This window comes from Oncorhynchus mykiss, chromosome 28 (genome assembly GCF_057628025.1).
Source record: "Oncorhynchus mykiss isolate SJ-2025 chromosome 28, ASM5762802v1, whole genome shotgun sequence".
In the NCBI taxonomy this organism is placed as follows: domain Eukaryota; kingdom Metazoa; phylum Chordata; class Actinopteri; order Salmoniformes; family Salmonidae; genus Oncorhynchus; species Oncorhynchus mykiss.
The window spans coordinates 17203610-17222096 of NC_143049.1; the positions used below are offsets into that span (position 1 = coordinate 17203610).

The 18487-nt window shown below is 43.6% G+C and overlaps 1 protein-coding gene and 1 long non-coding RNA gene across 2 annotated transcripts in view; one reads left to right on the forward strand and one right to left on the reverse strand.

Annotated features, from left to right (window-relative positions):
- LOC149970784 (uncharacterized) overlaps positions 1–18487 on the reverse strand; it is a 461672-nt gene that overhangs the window by 191657 nt on the left and 251528 nt on the right. The gene's annotated exons all lie outside the window — the stretch shown is intronic.
- Positions 17994–18487, forward strand: part of LOC110508639 (cadherin-2) — an 85189-nt gene continuing 84695 nt past the window's right edge. The window contains exon 1 of the mRNA XM_036965888.2: positions 17994–18418. Coding sequence (XP_036821783.1) covers positions 18362–18418 — 57 coding nt within the window. The 5' untranslated portion in view covers positions 17994–18361. The remainder of the gene's footprint in view (positions 18419–18487) is intronic.

Genomic DNA, 18487 nt, shown 5'->3' on the forward strand with positions numbered 1-18487 from the left:
TTGAAAAATCTGGATAATGGAAGCCACGGTTGACCGTCTGAGATTAGGCTGGACTCTTTCACCAGCCTCTCTCAGTGATAGACCGTGGTATTATGCTGGACTCTTTCACCAGCCTCTCTCAGTGATATACCATGTTTTATCACATGGTCTATGATGGTGGCTCTTATTTCATCAGTGACAACAGCTCTTACTCTCCTTTGAACACCACCACACATTCTTACTGCTCTCCCCCTACCTCTCCTTCTCCCTTGTCCTGGTCCAACTACTCTTCTGCCTGGTCCAGCGACTCCTCTGCCTGGTCCAGCTACTCCTCTGCCTGGTCCAGCTACTCCTCTGCCTGGTCCAGCTACTCCTCTGCCTGGTCCAGCTACTCCTCTGCCTGTTCCAGCTACTCCTCTTCCTGGTTTCCAGCTACTCCTCTCCCTGCGACAGCTACACCTCTGCTTGTTCCAGCTACTCCTCTGCCTGGTCCAGCTACTCCTCTGCCTGGTCCAGCTACTCCTCTGCTTGTTCCAGCTACTCCTCTTCCTGGTCCAGCTACTCCTCTCCCTGGGACAGCTACTCATCTGCTTGTTCCAGCTACTCCTCTGCCTGGTCCAGCTACTCCTCTCCTTGGTCCAACTACTCCTCTGCCTGGTCCAGCTACTCCTCTCCTTGGTCCAACTACTCCTCTGCCTGGTCCAGCTACTCCTCTGCCTGGTCCAGCTACTCCTCTGCTTGGTCCAACTACTCCTCTGCCTGGTCCAGCTACGCCTCTGCCTGGTCCAGCTACTCCTCTGCCTGGTCCAGCTACTCCTCTGCCTGGTCCAGCTACTCCTCTGCCTGGTCCAGCTACTCCTCTGCCTGGTCCAACTACTCCTCTGCCTGGTCCAGCTACTCCTCTGCCTGGTCCAGCTACTCCTCTGCTTGGTCCAACTACTCCTCTGCTTGGTCCAACTACTCCTCTGCCTGGTCCAGCTACTCCTCTGCCTGGTCCAGCTACTCCTCTGCCTGGTCCAGCTACTCCTCTCCATGGTCCAACTATTCCTTTCCCTTGTCCAGACATCATTTTTTCTCTCGCTGCTCCTCTGTGTTGTTCTGTATCCACATTGAATAAAATCAATTCAAAGAGTCCCCTTTTAACTGTGTGTGTCCATGTAATTGAAATAACTTCAACACCTGGCTTTCTCTGCAATTGAGATTGGAATCAGCTGTGGTTGGTCTATTTTACACAATTTACAGTAATTCAGCTATTTCTCAATGTTTCAATGATCTGTTCAGTCAAAGATGCTTATCAGCTGTTTCAATATAGCTTTTGAGCTGCTGTTGTTGCAGAAGTAGAGGTGTTATACTATATTTAAGGTTCTAAACATTAGGTCTTCATTTCTGGCATGCTGTGTGCAAGCATTTGTAAATAAGACAAGAAAGATCCATAGTATTGGTATTGGGTAAGCTTGTTTGTAAAGAAAATGCAATCTTTTTTGAAACCTGTTAATTGACTGCATATTCTGTGAAAACAACATGGTCCACAACAGACGGATGTTGTGCTAATTGTGTTTAGAGTTTGGAAATGTGACTACAGATTGGACAAAAGGATGTTAGCGACTGTAAAAAGAAAACCTGTAATACCAATAGCCTTGATTGTTTTCACATTCTAAATCCTTTCCTCTTCTTTCTTTCCTTTCACGAACCACAAATGGACACACATACGTATCCCTCCCTTTAAACTAAAAATAGTAGCCATAGGGAGGGGAGACAGCAGGAACAGATGCTCAGTGTTATGGTCTCACATGTCTCAGTGAGGAGGCAGGCAGAGCCACCCCGACAACCTACTGAAAAGACTCCTCTTTACCTGAGGAGGCTGTCTCTCTCATTTGACTCTCTGACTGGCCAGTGATCCCTCACATCACCTCACACCAAGCTTACACTGAGCACCGCCATACCTTTGTAATGTAACTGACATAATCTGTTCAAAGTTGTGGTATGAGTTGAATGTGAATAATTAGCATATGTGGTTTATCTAAACAGAGAAGTGAAGCAGGATATCCATGATGGGGTTATGGCTCTATGAACACCCCCTACATTGGTGTAAAACAGATCCACGTAGAAAGTGAACATCCCCTTTCTCTAGCCAAAGCGTCCCGCTGACACAGCAGCTGTGTGTGTGTGTGTGTGTGTGTGTGTGTGTGTGTGTGTGTGTGTGTGTGTGTGTGTGTGTGTGTGTGTGTGTGTGTGTGTGTCGTGCCAACGCAGGTGGTTAGAGGGGGGCTGCTATGCCTGTGAGCAGAACAACAAATCCGGTACAGTGTACACCTGAGGAGCTGTCATTGTCATCATCAGCCATTTATAATGCATGAGAGAGACTGAGAGAAAGAGAGAGAGACAGAGAGGGAGAAAAAGGGAGGGAGAGAGAGTGACAGAGACACAGAGAGAGGGTGGGGGGGGGGGGTTGGGGACAGACACAGTATCAAAGTTCTAGGTGTGAATCTCCTTCAGATTATAACCCAGATCGCTCTCTCTCAGTCCTGAAGTCGCACTTGTCACGACCAGAAATCTCTCCTTCCACTCTACCCTCGTCCTCTCTCCCTCCCTCTTCACGCCCTGTCTGGCCCAGCGGGTGTGTGTCCGGACACCTCCTCCAGAGAGCTCATGGTGACACACATTTTAGTCAGGCTGCTTATGACTGGTTGTGGCCGTGTCCCCGGTCCTCACACAACGGGACAACAAGCCAACCTGGCCTCACGTCCTCCACCTACACCGCCAAAGCTCTAAACAAGAGCCCCTGAACAGAAGGTAAGCTATAGTACAAACACCAACACCACCTACCAACCCCCAGAGCCCTTTGTGGTTCTCACAGAGAGAGACACTAATCTCCATACTCTGTTGTGTGTTATGTGTGGGGCTACTGGGAGCTAGCAAGAGCGGCAGGCAGGTTGACGAGGTTCCAGCTCTCTGACACAATCATTCATGGCTCATTGTATATGGTGTGTTTGGGGAGTGGAGCAGAGCAGAGAGAGTGCTGTTAGACGGCAGGGTTGGTATTTTTCTGCAGGGTCAGCAGAGGCTGGTGCCAAGCCAGCGTCACAGCGGATAAATCAATGAAACCCAATTAGACTCAGAGAAAAGCCAAGGTGAGAGGGAAATTGAATGGCACTAAAATGCACAGAGTTAGACTGCAAGTGATCCTCAACCCCTTTCCCTCAGTGGCAACTTTGTGAAAACGCAGAGATTAAATCAAACTTTTTTGGGGTTCACTAACACTAACACTATGAAACTATCCACAACCTAGCGCCAGCGAGGTGTTGTCATTGACCGGTAAATTGAGATATAGCGCTAGAAAAAGCCCAATGCAGCTTGTGATGTTTGAGAGCACACTGACACTGTCATAGAGTTCCTAGAGACAGTGTGGCTTGTGTTTTGTGTCACATGTGGGTACAATGGCACAGTGCAGTGAGTCTGTTGTACATGCATGTGGGAGGTTTACGTTTGTCACGTTCCTGCATCATAAAGGAGTGTAAGGTGTCATACCTCCATGCATTTTCATGTTTTGCCTCTGGGAAATCAAGGCATACACGGTGAAAAGGTGGCTTAGAAAGAGACATAAAACAAACACTCATTAAGATATTAGCTAACAGAGGGATGCTGAGACTCATTTAAAAAGTGAGCAACCTCAGTTTCAGCATCACTCTGTTACAGTGGAATTGCCCAGAGAGTACATTTGGTGCTGTGTTCACACTGAGTCCAAGAGTAAAGCAATATGATGCAGTATGTTTAATGATCACCTCGTGAGCTGGCCAAATGAGGAAACCTTTGCTCCAAGCAACCTGCCACTAACATCTGCTGTGGTGGAAGCATATGCCTTTCTTCTTTATGCCAGAGTTACATCTGAAACCAGGCTGCCTCAACCTTACATTATAAACCATGTCCAAATACACACACACACTCATGCACACAAAGACACACTCATACACACACACACACACACACACACACACACACACACACACACACACACACAAACACACAAACACACACCATGAGCGTTACGAACTCAATGTGATAGTTATCAGTTATCAGAAGATAATATCATACCACTACTGTAGTTGATATCCATCCTCTTTTGTGTTTGAAATGTTCAATCTTGTTGTGAGTAATGAGAGTCTATGTTATACTAATTGGAGAGAGTGAAGACAAGCCAATATCGGTGTTTCTGTGAAAGGTGGTTGGTAATGCCTGTCCCCGGGCACACTTCAAACAAGAGCACTGCAAAGAGCAACAATTCGCTATACACACAAAGTATGATACTCAGATAATGTAGCTCTGTTCTCAACGTACCCATAATTCAAGTGGAAAATATGGATGTGTTCTGAATTAATGAAAGAAAAACAGCATCGAAGCATATGTGATAACCTGCTGAGTATTCATGAAGCGTTTGAAATTGTTTGAAGATGTTATGCAGCAAATTGCAATTTCAAAGTTTCAACGTAAAAAACAAAAACCCTGACATGGCATGGAAATGCCAGAATTGTCTGGATATGGGGTAGATTGGCCGTTACCTAACTCCCTCATTAAAAATGGCAACATAGTATGATCAAATCAACTGAACGTTGCGATGTAATGGAACCATTCTAATCAATAACCATGGTTTACATCCAATCTATCAATCCCTTATGGAATTTCACGTGAACCATCTATCCGTTCATCTCAACCATTGTCTTGTGTATTGGGAATGTGAGCGCTTTAATGGTTTTCATTAACCATACTTAGAAATTCTAGTCTCAAACTATGTCCTTTGAAAACAGGAGAAACAGGGGAAAACAAAGCCCTTTTTCAGTTTAATTTCTCATTTCTAATCCCATTACTTATGTGATTAAACTCCAGACCGTGTCTCATCAGTCCCAAAGTGTCTCCAGTCGAAAACCCTAAGCTCTGTCTCAGAGGAAGCCCAGTGAGACCGATGCAGCTGGGTGGACATCTTGGATCCGCCCAGCACCCTGACTATGGTATAAATCCATCGCGGGGCTTTGTTGCTCAGACAGGCTTATGGTCCCATCCTAAATCAGAGAGTCCAGACTTGCAAGGGATGACAGTCTGTCTCTTCACAGATCAATAGCAATGAGAGGGAATGGATTTCAAACCTCAAGATTCGAGAACTGCTCAGGTTCCAGCCAGAGAGCGAGACAGGTCCACAAGTATCATGCATATTTTAATGCAAATGGAATATTGCACCCTTTAAGTGATGATGATGGCTTGGTCAATGTTGTTTATGCCCAATGAGACCTGTTGCAGAGAGCATCAGCGGGGACTAGCAGACCATGCATCACTTTGAGAGAGGTTGCATTCCTATTGTATGCAAATGGTTTGGGACAGGAGTTGGATATTTAATTTAGATCCTCAAGGACTTTTCTGTGTGTTTGTGTGTGTATATATATGTGTGTGTGTGTGTGTGTGTGTGTGTGTGTGTGTGTGTGTGTGTGTATGTGTGTGTGTGTGTGTGTGTGTGTGTGTGTGTGTGTGTGTGTGTGTGTGTGTGTGTGTGTGTGTGTGTGTGTGTGTGTGTGTGTGTGTGTGTGTGTGTGTGTGTGTGTGTGTGTGTGTGTGTGTGTGTGTGTGTGTGTGTGTGTGCGCGTGCGTTTGTTGTGCATGCGCAAGTGTACACACATAACTCAGTCAGAATCCCCTTCATAGGCATCATGCCGAAAGGATTAGTATATGAAATAAGAAAAACTAATGCTCCAATAGCATTGAGATGGTTTCATTGAATTTACTTGGCTATTCTATTTGACCTGCTGTGTGCTGGGAGATCATGCTCTGTAAAAATACATTCTTGTCTCACTCTAAGAACTCACAGCAAAATAGCAGAGCCATTACTATTTTTTTTCATTTTGTGTTGGAGAGAGAAATAGAAACTTGTTCAAATGCTTTTCACTGCTCATGTCCTCTACTGTGGTGTAGAGCACAGTGTCAGTATATTCTGTCCTCGTGGACACTTTCAGACAGAAAAGTACAAATTGAATTCCTCCCGGATAGATTGTTCATACTGAAATGTTTCCCACTGATAGAATTAGTTCAGAAGCCCTTAAAGATAAATCCTACCTTCAAACACCAAAGTGTCAATGAATGAATGGATGACTGGATGAACAGATGAACGGATTAATGAATGAATGAGCAAAGAAACAAACAAATCAATGTATGATTAAGTGAAAACTAAAGCATTCAACAGTCAACGCTTGGCTGGATTGACCTGAAGAAATGATGGTGATGGAATGAATGTATGAATGAGCAAACAAACAAGTCAACAAACACTTTTCCTGCCACACGGGCCACCATTTAAATCAATAGCCATGGCTTTCATCTCTTAAGGACAGACACTGCTCTCCCTTGGTCAATCCTGAGTGGTCCTCCCTAATCAGCCAATCAATAGCTATTACACCCAAGTGCCATACGAGCACATAGCAGCAAGATTTGCCCCCCCCCCCCCCCCCCCCCCCCCACACACACACACACACACACACACACCAAAGCAGCATCTTGACATTGTTTGTGGACAAGGCAATGCTCTGATGTGCTGACACTTTTTTCACAAGGAATTACGATGAACACTTGGTCGTACAGCCGAGAAAAATATGGCCCTAAAATACTTTGTGATTTTAAATGCAATTATTGGTTTTATCTCAGGACACACTGTAGACCATAAAAACGAGCCACAAATCCATCATAACCGGGTGTAATCATTCAAATATTTTGGCGACTGAAACATGGGGTGACCACTGGAGGCTCCTCAGTCGAGGAAGGAGAGGACCATCCTACTCAGTGAATATCAGAAATATAAAAATAGTCAAACATTGAAAAGTTATCTTTTTTTAGAAAGAACTATACTAAATATATTCACGTCAACTTTTCCCACAATTAGCAAAACCTTACACTCAAGGAGCAAAACACAAGGCTAGATTTGCACAACTGTAAGCACATTGTCAGCTTCACACTATTTGCAAAACATTACACACAGTGATTTGCAAAACACTAAACACACTTGTATAAATCAGACACAGAAGTATATCATGATGTCACTTCCTTGCAATTCCAAAGCACTGACTGTCAAATTACCACACCTATGAGCCAATCTGTTAAACACAGCCATCAGGTGCACAAACACATGAATGCTAAATTGTAGACACACCAATCAGGTTTAAGCACTATAAAAATGCAGCAGGTAGGTCACCTGCCTTCAACCAAACTGGAAGGAGTCAGAAGAAGAGTGAGGGTGAGAGGAGGAGTACACAGAGGAGGAGGAGGAGGAGGAGGAGAAGGAGGTAGAGGAAGAGGCGGAGAAGGAGGTAGAGGCAGAGGCCGAGCCAGAGGTCGAGGAAGACCTGAAGCAGGAGGAGAACGTGCACAAAGAAGAGGACCAAACCTATCAAATGACATTCGTGCAACACTAGTGGACCATGTTGTGAACCACGGATTGACGCTGAGGGAGGCAGGACTGAGAGTTCAGCCAAATCTATCAGATATACAGTGGCATCTGTCATAAGGACTTTTCGACAGGAAAACAGGTAAAAGATCTGTCTACAGTTACAGTAATCAGCCGCTTATTGTATGCACCATATCAGCACTTGTGATACCCCTTCCTGTGACATTGTACAGTAAGTTACATGTATTATTCTCTACATAGGATTGAGGGTCGGGACAAACAAGGAGGAAGGTGGCCCATATTCACGCAAGAACAAGAGAGCGAGATAATAAACATGGTTTTGGCCAATAATGTTATCAGGCTCAGAGAACTACAAGCCAACATTATCGGTGACCATGCCATTTTCAATAATGTCCATCAGGTCTCTCAGTCAACACTGGCACGCATCCTGAAAAGACATCAGGTTCAAATGAAACAACTTTATCGAGTGCCTTTTGAGCGGAATTCTGAGAGGGTCAAACGGCTGTGGCATGAGTATGTGGCGGTTTGTATTGTTCACTTTAGCACTGTGATGTTGCATACTGCACACATTACTTTTTTACATTGACTGTATACTAGACCTATGAACTACACAATCTTGTCTTTCACTGTATTTTAGGGAGTTTTGCAGATGGATGCTGAGGAAATCCTGCATGAATTCATATATATTGATGAGGCAGGGTTAAACCTCACAAAAGCAAGAAGGAGAGGCAGAAATATCATTGGCCACAGGGCTATAATCAATGTCCCAGGGCAACGTGGGGGTAACATCACCCTTTGCGCTGCCATTTCACAGCATGGGGTTGTCCTCCGTCATGCCAAAATGGGCCCTTACAACACACCTCACATTCTCGCATTTTTGGACCAATTGCACCACATCGTCACAGCAGGTAATGAAATGTACCAGATGCAATACACGGTCATCTGGGACAATGTGTCATTCCACTGCTCTGCTTTGGTCCAGAACTGGTTTCAACACCATCCACAGTTGGCAGTACTATACCTTCCACCATACTCTCCGTTTCTAAACCCTATCGAATAGTTTTTCTCTGCATGGCGGTGGAAGGTTTACAATCTCCAGCCCCAGGCTCAGGTACCCCTCATTCAGACCATGGAGGACGCCTGTGACCACGCCGCAGCTGTGCAAGGATGCATTCGACATTCAAGACGGTTCTTCCCGCGTTGTCTTGCTAATGACTATATTGCTTGTGATGTTGATGAAATTCTCTGGCCAGATCCAGCTAGGCGACGAGATAATGTATAGTATGTTTACTGTAGTATTTTCTGTACGATATTGTCCGTTTTTTTCAGATTATTTTATGTTTGTTGTTATTTACTGTAATTGTAACCTGTACTGGATACATTATTTTACGTTTGTCTGTTTGCTGAGTTAACAGTGTTATGCACACTACTGTAGTAGCATGAGAACTGGGACATGTTTTGTTGTGATTCTCTATGTTGACATGTTGACTGATTTGGGTATATGGAGAGAAATAAATGATATCGTCCTCAGTCTGCAGCATTGGTCTTGTGTAGTGTTTGTATAGTTGCACTTTCTCTGTGTACTTCATTTACAGCACTCTAATCACTGACAATTAGACTTGCTAAACGTGTTTTAGGTTAGCAACAGCAGTGTAACTGGTTCAAAAAGATTGAAGTCATATGAAATGTGTGTTTCGTATGGTAACAAAATATTTAAGTCGTGTATAGTTTTGACAAGTGTTCCATTTTGCAAATGATCTGAAGTGTTGTGCTACTTTGGTGTAGGGTTGTGCTAATTGTGTGTAGTGTTTTGACAAACCGGGCCCTGTTTTCAGAATTGTGCTTAAACAATTGAAAAAAACTGTAAAACACACTGTTTTGCGAAGGTCTCCAGTAGCATCAACCGCACCCTCTAGGGTGTAGCCACTTTTTTTACATCCTCCTCTGGGTACATTGCCTTCAACACAAAACCCTTGGGGCTCATGGTTCTCACCACCTTCCATAGACAGTAATTATGACGACTTCCGGAAAACGTCCTACAACCTATCAGAGCTCTTACAGTATGAACCGACGTGTTCAATCAAAGGATCCAATCAAAGGACCAGAGAACGAATCTAGTACTGAAAGCATAAGCTACAGCTAGCTAGCACTGCAGTACATCAAATGTGGTGAGTAGTTGACTCAAAAAGAAAGACAATATAGTTAAACAGTTTGGAACAAACAATTAAGGAGAAGCAGCAGAGAGCGAGAGAGAGCTAGCTATATTTTGTTATATATTCTTTACCTTTCACTTATTTAGCTAGCTAATGCATCCCAATTGTGCCTACTCAGCAACCTGACTCAAACTGAGAGGAGTGCTATTTATGTTAGCTAGCTGGCTTAGGCTATCCAACACTGTGACTCTTCCAAGCCATGGTAAGATTTCAGTTTTAGGAATGAGAGCCCGTGGAGGCGGGAAAGAGTTATACAACGAGCAAAGTGATGACGCTGTATATGGCTGCCATGAAATTGACCTGTGTGTGCGGGTGATCAGGGGTGTTTTCATGACTCCGATTCTGTTGCAAAACGTTTCTGAAACTGAAGCAAATGGAACGAAGGGACCTACCTGAATAAGTCCAATAGAAACTCTTGTTTTAGTTGCAAAACTGAATGTTTTGCAACTGTTTGGACTAATGATTTATCCCCGGATCAGCTAGATGCAGGCAAGAGTATGCAATACAGTATTGAATGTGTCACTGTCACCTTGATTACTCCAATTTGTATCTCGACCTGTGCACCTATGTTATACATTTCATTTGTAGTCTAGGTCTAGCAACCTCACAATATGTCCTCCCTAATCTTAAATGCCACCGACCGCCACTGTATGCTTTAGGACAGAGATTGGGTACAGTGATAGCGGTGAAAACATTTGAAAACCACAATATCCCACCACTAAGACAGAACAGACAGACTATACAGCACAACTCTATTTGGCCCTATTGTTCAAATGGCATAAAAGATTGAAAGAGCCGATTTGGCAGCAGAAACAAATAATCACAGTGTTACTGTGGTCCTAAGAGGGCTCTATTGAATCCATAACAATGAAGCTTGATTGGAATTGATAGCTGCTTTGAATGCTTCGATGTTCCTCTCAGCTGACTCATTTGTTATAGGGCGACCTTTGACACGTCAGGGAATGCCATTGGCTAATGAGCTATTTAGCCAAAGTTAGAGAGGGGTCAAAAAAATGTGTGCTTTCTATCAAAAGGACTGGCATTCTGTTGAAGAGGTGGGCTATCGGAACACCATTAATCAAAAGCGTTTTTACTGCAGTGAGCTAAATCAGGGTCACACAGTGTATCTTAGTAATCTTAAACAAATCTACTTTGAAACAAAAGTATTCTGTTATGAGCTTTAAAAAAGAAGACACCTGTACCATGTCAGATATAGAGTTGAAATGTATTCAATTTTGAGTTTGCATCTCAATATTACACTTTATATATCCCAAAAGGCTGAAATAGAACAAAACCATTTGACATAGAAACACCAGATTTTCTACAAGTTTTTAGAAATAATGTTTATTAATTATTAAATTATGAAAAATATTAATAAAATTCCACCCACGAGGCCACTAGAGAGCAGTTTTGGTCATTTGACTGCAGGAAAGGGGTGTTATGATAGCTATCTGTTCAAAGCGGTTGTCTGTTTTTACTAGTCTCGACCACTTTACCGTAGCAATTAGCCTGGGGAAGAGGTTCGTTAATTACCTAAGGAGGCACTCATTCATGACTCATTATAATTTGTATTCAATAAAATGTCAACCTACACCGACAGAAACATCATAGAACAAGCACACATGGGGAAACTACATACTACTACTACGTACAGTTCCTAGTCTCTGTATCAACAAACATATAGTCAGCATGAAAAAATGCAGAGGTGTGTAAGTGTTATAAAGGTGCTGCTGACCTCTGCCATTTTTTCTCCCTCTGAGCGATCAAGGCCACCGTGGAGAAATGGGCCTGGAGTCAAGGGCTTCCCCCCAGGCCACCAGCCCCCACCAGCCTCCCCCGGCCCCAAGTCACCAGACACCTGCACTTACAGGAGTCAACAGCAGTGTCAGCAGCATGGGCCACATGCCTCATACAGCAACCTTACAGCTGGCCTGAAAGCAGTGCTATTTCTCTTTACCCAGACACCTCTACATAACACAGGTCTAAGAACAATAGATACCCACCTTCTCTAGTCTCCATCTGTAGGATACAACTCACCTCCTCTTCTGGCCCTACCTACTCTACACATCCAAGTCTCAGAATTGGAGCAGATTCCAATTCTGAATCAGAACAGCATATTGATAATAATATTACACTTTAGACTGCATGCAGTTTTATATTATTTATTAGTATTAAATGTATTTTCATAAAAGTACAGCCCACAGTAGAAATATGCTACATACACAGTTCTCATAGGTACAAAGTGGCTTTATGAAATCAGAAACGTGATATGGCTTGATTGAATGCTCTGAGTCATAATTGGATTCCTCCTTTCCTCCCCCCTCACCTCCCCTCACCCCTCTCCTCCTCATCTCCCCCCCGACAGAAGATAACTGCAACAGCCTTAATCAAAGAGATGGAACATTTTGATCCCACTCTCGATTAGATTAGATTACATAAACTGAAGCAATTTGTACAAAATGCAAGGCGAATGATCAACAGGTCATTCAACTTGATCTCTAACCCAGTGTAGGCAGTTACACAGTAAACAATGTAAGGCATTCCACGGTTCCATTTGCTTCCTTAGGAAAATCCTTTAGTTGAAATTTCTAATCAATTTTACATTTAAGTTTCTCCAATACTGTGGAGTACATTGAATTGATTTAAAATATGTTTGTTGTAATTGTTTAATTCCATGTAAATAAAAAGAGTAAGATAACTAAATGTAAAATATACTGTCTGCAAAATGTATATAGGTTCAGAAAGAGCACAGTTGTGAAAGAGCACAGTTGAAAAAGACATGGCAAGTATAAATCTAAACAGAAAGGTCTTCAGAGATAGATGAGAGGGATTGAGTATAGCTGAAGGATGGGACTAAAAACAAACAAAAGATGACTATTGTACAAATGTACTGTGTCCGTAAATTGTATATACAGTTGAAGTCAGAAGTTTACATACACTTACGTTGGAGTCATTAAAACTCGTTTTTCAACTACTCCACAAATTTCTTGTTAACAAACTATAGTTTTGGCAAGTCGGTTACTTTGTGCATGACACAAGTTATTTTTCTAACATTTGTCTATAGGCAGATTATTTCACTTATAATTCACTGTATCACAATTCCAGTGGGACAGAAGTTTACATACACTAAGTTGACTGTGCCTTTAAACAGTTTTGACAAATCTGATAGCTTCTGATATCTTCTGATAGGCTAATTGACATAACTTGTGTCAATTGGAGGTGTACCTGTGGATGTATTTCAAGGCCTACCTTCAAACTCAGTGCCTCTTTGCTTAACATCATTGGAAAATCAAAAGAAATCAGCCAAGACCTCAGAAAAAAATGGTAGACCTCCACAAGTCTGGTTCATCCTTGGGAGCAATTTTCAAACGCCTGAAGGTACCAATTCATGTGTACAAACAATAGGACGCAAGCATAAACACCATAGGACCATGCAGCCGTCATACCAGGAAGGAGATGCCTTCTGTCTCCTAGAGATTAACGTACTTTGGTGAGAAAAGTGCAAATAAATCCCAGAACAACAGCAAAGGACCGTGTGAAGATGCAGGAGGAAATAGGTACATAAGTATCCATATCCACAGTAAAACGAGTCCTATATCGACATAACCTGAAAGGCCGCTCAGCAAGGGAGAAGCCACTGCTCCAAAACCACCATAAAAAAGTCAGACTACGGTTTGCAACTGCACATGGGGATAAAGATTTTATTTTTTGGAGAAATGTCCTCTGGTCTGATTAAACAAAAATAGAACTGTTTGGCAATAATGACCATTTATGTTTGGAGGAAAAGGGGGGATGCTTGCAAGCCGAAGAACACCATCCCAACCGTGAAGCACGGGGATGACAGCATCATGTTGTGGGGGTGCTTTGCTGCAGGAGGGACTGGTGCACTACACAAAATAGATGGCATCATGAGGCAGGACAATTATGTGGATATATTGAAGCAACATCTCAAGACATCAGTCAGGAAGTTAATACTTGGTCGCAAATGGGTCTTCCAAATGGACAAGGACCCCAAGCAGACTTCCAAAATGGCTTAAGGACAACAAAATCACATTATTGGAGTTTGTGGGCAGAACTGAAAAAGCGTGTGCAAGCAAGGAGGCCTACAAACCTGACTCAGTTACACCAGTTCTGTCAGGAGGAATGGGCCAAAATTCACTCAACTTGTGGGAAGCTTGTGGAAGGCTTCCAGAAAAGTTTGATCCAAGTTCAACTATTTAAAGGCAACACTACCAAATACTAATTTAGTGTATGTAAACTTCTGACCCACTGGGAATGTGATGAAGCTGAAATAAATCAATCATTCTCTCTACTCTTATTCTGACTTTTTACATTCTTATAATAAAGTGGTGAGCCTAACTGACCTAAAACAGGGAATGTTTACTAGGATTAAATGTCAGGAATTGTGAGAAACTGAGTTTAAATGTATTTGGCTAAGGTTTATGTAAACTTCCGACTTCAACTGTGTTATGTATAAGCTTGAATTAGAAGCCTAAAGGGCTGTTGTCCATCGGTTTACTCCAATTAGGGGAGGTGTGGTAGGGTTAGGGGATAATAATGAAGGAAAATACATATTTTTTAATAGATATGGGGGACTGGAAATGATGCAGACAATTAAATTCATGGAAACCACAAGCTATCTGTAATATTAAAGCTGATCTACCCCCCCACCCCCCAAAAAACTAGAAAATAAAAAGGTATAAATAAAAAACCTACAAAAATATATATATTTGTAAATAAATTATATAGTAAGTACTGTAGTACTCCATGGTAACCTGTAGTATTATTACATGTGGGTGTCTTTCATTTGGATAAAGATCAATATCATAATTTCTACATAATATAAAAAATAATGCAAGATTAAGGGCATGTCTTTAAATCTCCCAGTTTAGCTACTCATAAGATTTTCAGGCATAGAGAGTAGAGCAGGAGGGTGGAAATAAAATACTTTTAAAAGTCCCGAACAGTGAAGATCATGTTTTTCATCTAATTGTATGATATTTGGATGAAACCAGTTGAAAGTTGGATAAGTTGCAGGGTAGAGTACTGGGAGGTAGCCGGATAGTAATATTGACTAGGGTTCAGGGCAGGGTACTGGGCAGAGACTGGCTAGTAGTGACTGTTTAACAGTCTGATGGCCTGAAGATAGAAGCTGTTTATCAGTCTCTTGGTCCCAACTCTGATGCACCTGTACTATCTCCTCCTTCTAGATGGTAGTAAGGTGAGCAGGCCATGGCTCGGGTGACTGAGGTACTTGATGATCTTATTGGCCTTCCTGTGACACCGGGTGCTGTAGCTGTACTGAAGGGCAGGCAATGTGCCCCCGATTATGTAGATGACCCCTCCACCCTCTGGAGAGCTCTGCAGTTGCGAACTGTGCAATTTCCGTACCCGGCGGTGATACAGCCTGACAGGATGCTCTTAATGGTGCATCTGTAGAGGTGTGTGAAGGTTTTAGGGGCCAAGCTGAACTTCTTCAGCCTCCTGAGGTTGAAGAGGCACCTATTCTAGGTCGGTTTAACAAAATAACTTGAGTTCCTGTACGTTATCATAATCACACCATTAGTAGTTAATCATATACCTGCAGCTTTCTTCTTCCCGGAGAGTTCTTTATTCCTGTCTGCGCGATATACTGAGAACCCAGCTGGCTGTATGGACTGGGGGACAATGCATCCGGAGAGAGCCATTATTCAGTGAAACAGAGTATGTTACTGTCCCCGATGTCTCTCTGGAAGGAGATCCTCGCCCTGAGCTTGTCTACTTTATTGACCAGGGACTGAACATTTCACGAGTAATATATCCATTGTGGCTCCGGAGGAGCACCCAAAGAATGCCTTCGCCACACCAGAGGAGCTTTTCCAGTATGTGAGGATGCTCTTCGGACTGCATGGTGCCGCTGCAACTTTCCAACACCTCATGGATGCCATTCTACGGCCCCATCAAGAGTATGCAGTGGCGTACATAGACGATGTGGTCATCCACAGCGAGGACTGGGATAGTCACCTCCTGCGATTACGGGCGGTGCTCGTGAGTTTGGAAGCCACAGGGTTGACGGCCAATCCAAATAAATGCTGCCTAGGCCTGTCCGAAGAGGAATACCTGGGGTACACCGTGGGGAATGGGAAAATACGCCCACAGGCAGAGAAGACCAGGGCAATTCGGGACTGGCCTCGACCCTGGACCAAGCGGGATGTTCGGTCCTTCTTAGGGATAACGGGATATTATCGCTGTTTTATCCCGGGATATGCAACCATTGCCAACCCCCTCACAAACCTCATCAAGAAAAACTTGCCAAACCAGGTAGTGGAAAGACGAGACGGAAGAGGCCTTTCAATTGTTAAAAGATGGCCTGTGTTCTGATCCAGTCCTACAGGCTCCGGACTTCTCACAAGAGTTCATTGTGCAGGTCAACGCCTCGGATACGGGCTCGGGCCGTACTAGCTAGCTCAGGGTAAAGGCGAAGCAGAGAAGCCGATTCTCTTAATAAGTAGGAAGCTCAGCGATCGGGAACAGAGATATGCTACCGTAGAGAAAGAGGCCTTAGCCATTAAGTAGGCCCTAGATTATCTCTGGTACTACCTACTGGGTCGGAGGTTTGCATTAGTTACTGACCATGCGCCCCTCACGTGGATGGCTGGTAAGAGAAACAATAACAACAGAATAGCCAGATGGTTTTTCTCTTCACAACCGTTCTCTTTCTATGTCATCCACAGGGCCAGATCGAGGAACGGGATGGCAGACGCGCTGTCCCGACACGACCAAGTCGGTGCGTCTGGCGCCCGACCCTCCGGTTCGGTCCTGAGGGGGAAGGTATGTGGAAGGACCACCAGAGGGCAGGCTGAGCTCACGGATAGTAGCCCAACAAGGCATGGGAGACAAGGTAACCAGAGGCAATTAAGCACAGCTGACGGTACTAATGACATATTGTCCTTCCCCTATAAGAGAAAGTAGGGAACCAGCAGACAAGGGGGAAAAAACTATCTGTGGAAGATGGCCACCGAGACAGAGGAGCTATCCATGAAGAACCACTAAGGCGGTGACAATCCCGTGAGATTTGTTTTAGTTTAAAGATAATCGTATTGTGTTCCTGTTTGATCTGGAGAAGATGTATGTTTTGTCCTTGGGAGATTTTCATTGATTATGTTGGAGTGTTTGTGTTGACCAAATGTCCTCAATAGAAAACTGTGTTCAATTAAGAAAACCTACTTCTGACTCGTTTATTCCAACTTTCCGCTTTAGAGTGACGCCCAATTACTTGGTCCGCTCACACCATCTACAATAAATGCGGCCCCAGGATATGGGGTTTCCAATTTGCACATAGTTCATTGTAGTTCCTTGAGAGCCATCTGGGGTTCGACTTGCAGGGGAATATACACGGCAGTGAAGATAACTTCGGTCAGTGAGGTACTCCAGATTGGGAGAACAAAGGACTTGAGTTCCTGTACGTTACCACAATCACACCATGAGTTGTTAGTCATGAAACAAACCCATCTGCTTTTTTTTACCCCCGAAAGTTCTTCTTGTCTGCTCCATGGATGGAGAACCCCGCGGGCTCAATTGACGGGGACAATATATCCGGAGAGATCCATGATTCTGTAAAACAGAGTATCCCTGATGTCTCTCTGGAAGGAGATCCTCACCCTAAGCTTGTCTACTTTATTGTCCAGGGACAGAACGTTAACGAGCAATATACTCAGAAGTGGTGGATGGTATGCATGCCTGAGTCTGACTAGGGCCCCATTTATTCTTCCTCTTCTCCAGCATTGGTGTGTTGGTGCAGCCACTGAGATGAATAGAGCTCCCTTAGGGAAGTTCAAACAAAGGATCCAGATAAGGGAAGTAGAATTTCTGCTTGAATGTCTGGTAAGTGACTGCCATTCTAATGTCCTATAGTTATTTTTGGCTGTTGGTAATATTACTAGATAGTTGCACATTGGCTAAGAGCTGGAAACAGGGTGACTGTGTCTGTCAGTCCCATCTTAAAATGTTTTGCTAGGGAGAATGATGGTGCCGGACCTTTAAAGGGCCAATCAGCAGTTGAAACAACAGCTAAAAAGCTCAGGAATGGGGCTTGAGAAATGTAACAATAATCAAACTAATCGACATGGATACAAGCGCTGACCATCAATGATATCAAAATTATATTTTTAACCATCTTTTGAGTCGATATAGTGTTTGTTTACAATAACATTGTTTACATACAATGGAGTAAACCAAGCTTTTTGGGGGGGTTATAATGGGGTTCAACAGTTAAACCAAGCTCGTGAGTTATTTAAAAGTTATATTCTTCATGAATCAATGGGTACATATCATTCATTAGAATTATTAAAAGAATAGCAATCGCAGATATTCCATTTTTATTTTTTAGAAAGGAGGAGTATCGAGTGGAAGGAGCGAGTCTCAAGGAGCCAAAATGTGTTTAGTGAAATTGGCGAATTGACCAGTAGGGAGAGACAATGAGAGACCCTGTCCTGGCACAGCGACAGCGTCTTTCCTGTTCTGTTGGAGGGACTGCATGCAAGGGAGGGAGTAGCAGCCTCAGTACCAGGAGGTGATCTCAGATCGGAGCACGGAGTGGATAGGGGAGGCTGCTAGGCTACATGCTGCTGCCGCTGCCACCTTTGTTGTAAGCAGGGAACGTTTGATTTCACCACTACATCCATACTGCAGCAGACATAGCCTACGGATATTTATCACGGATTGCAAGGGGAAATACATTACAACCGGCATACCCATGTACTTTTACGAGGGCAGAGGACTGCTTCTCCTCACGCTCTTGGCCGCTTTGCAGGTAATGTGTCTGCGGAACGGTTTTGTTGAGTTGGAACAGGACAGTTCTAGGACTAGTGCTTGTTTTCAG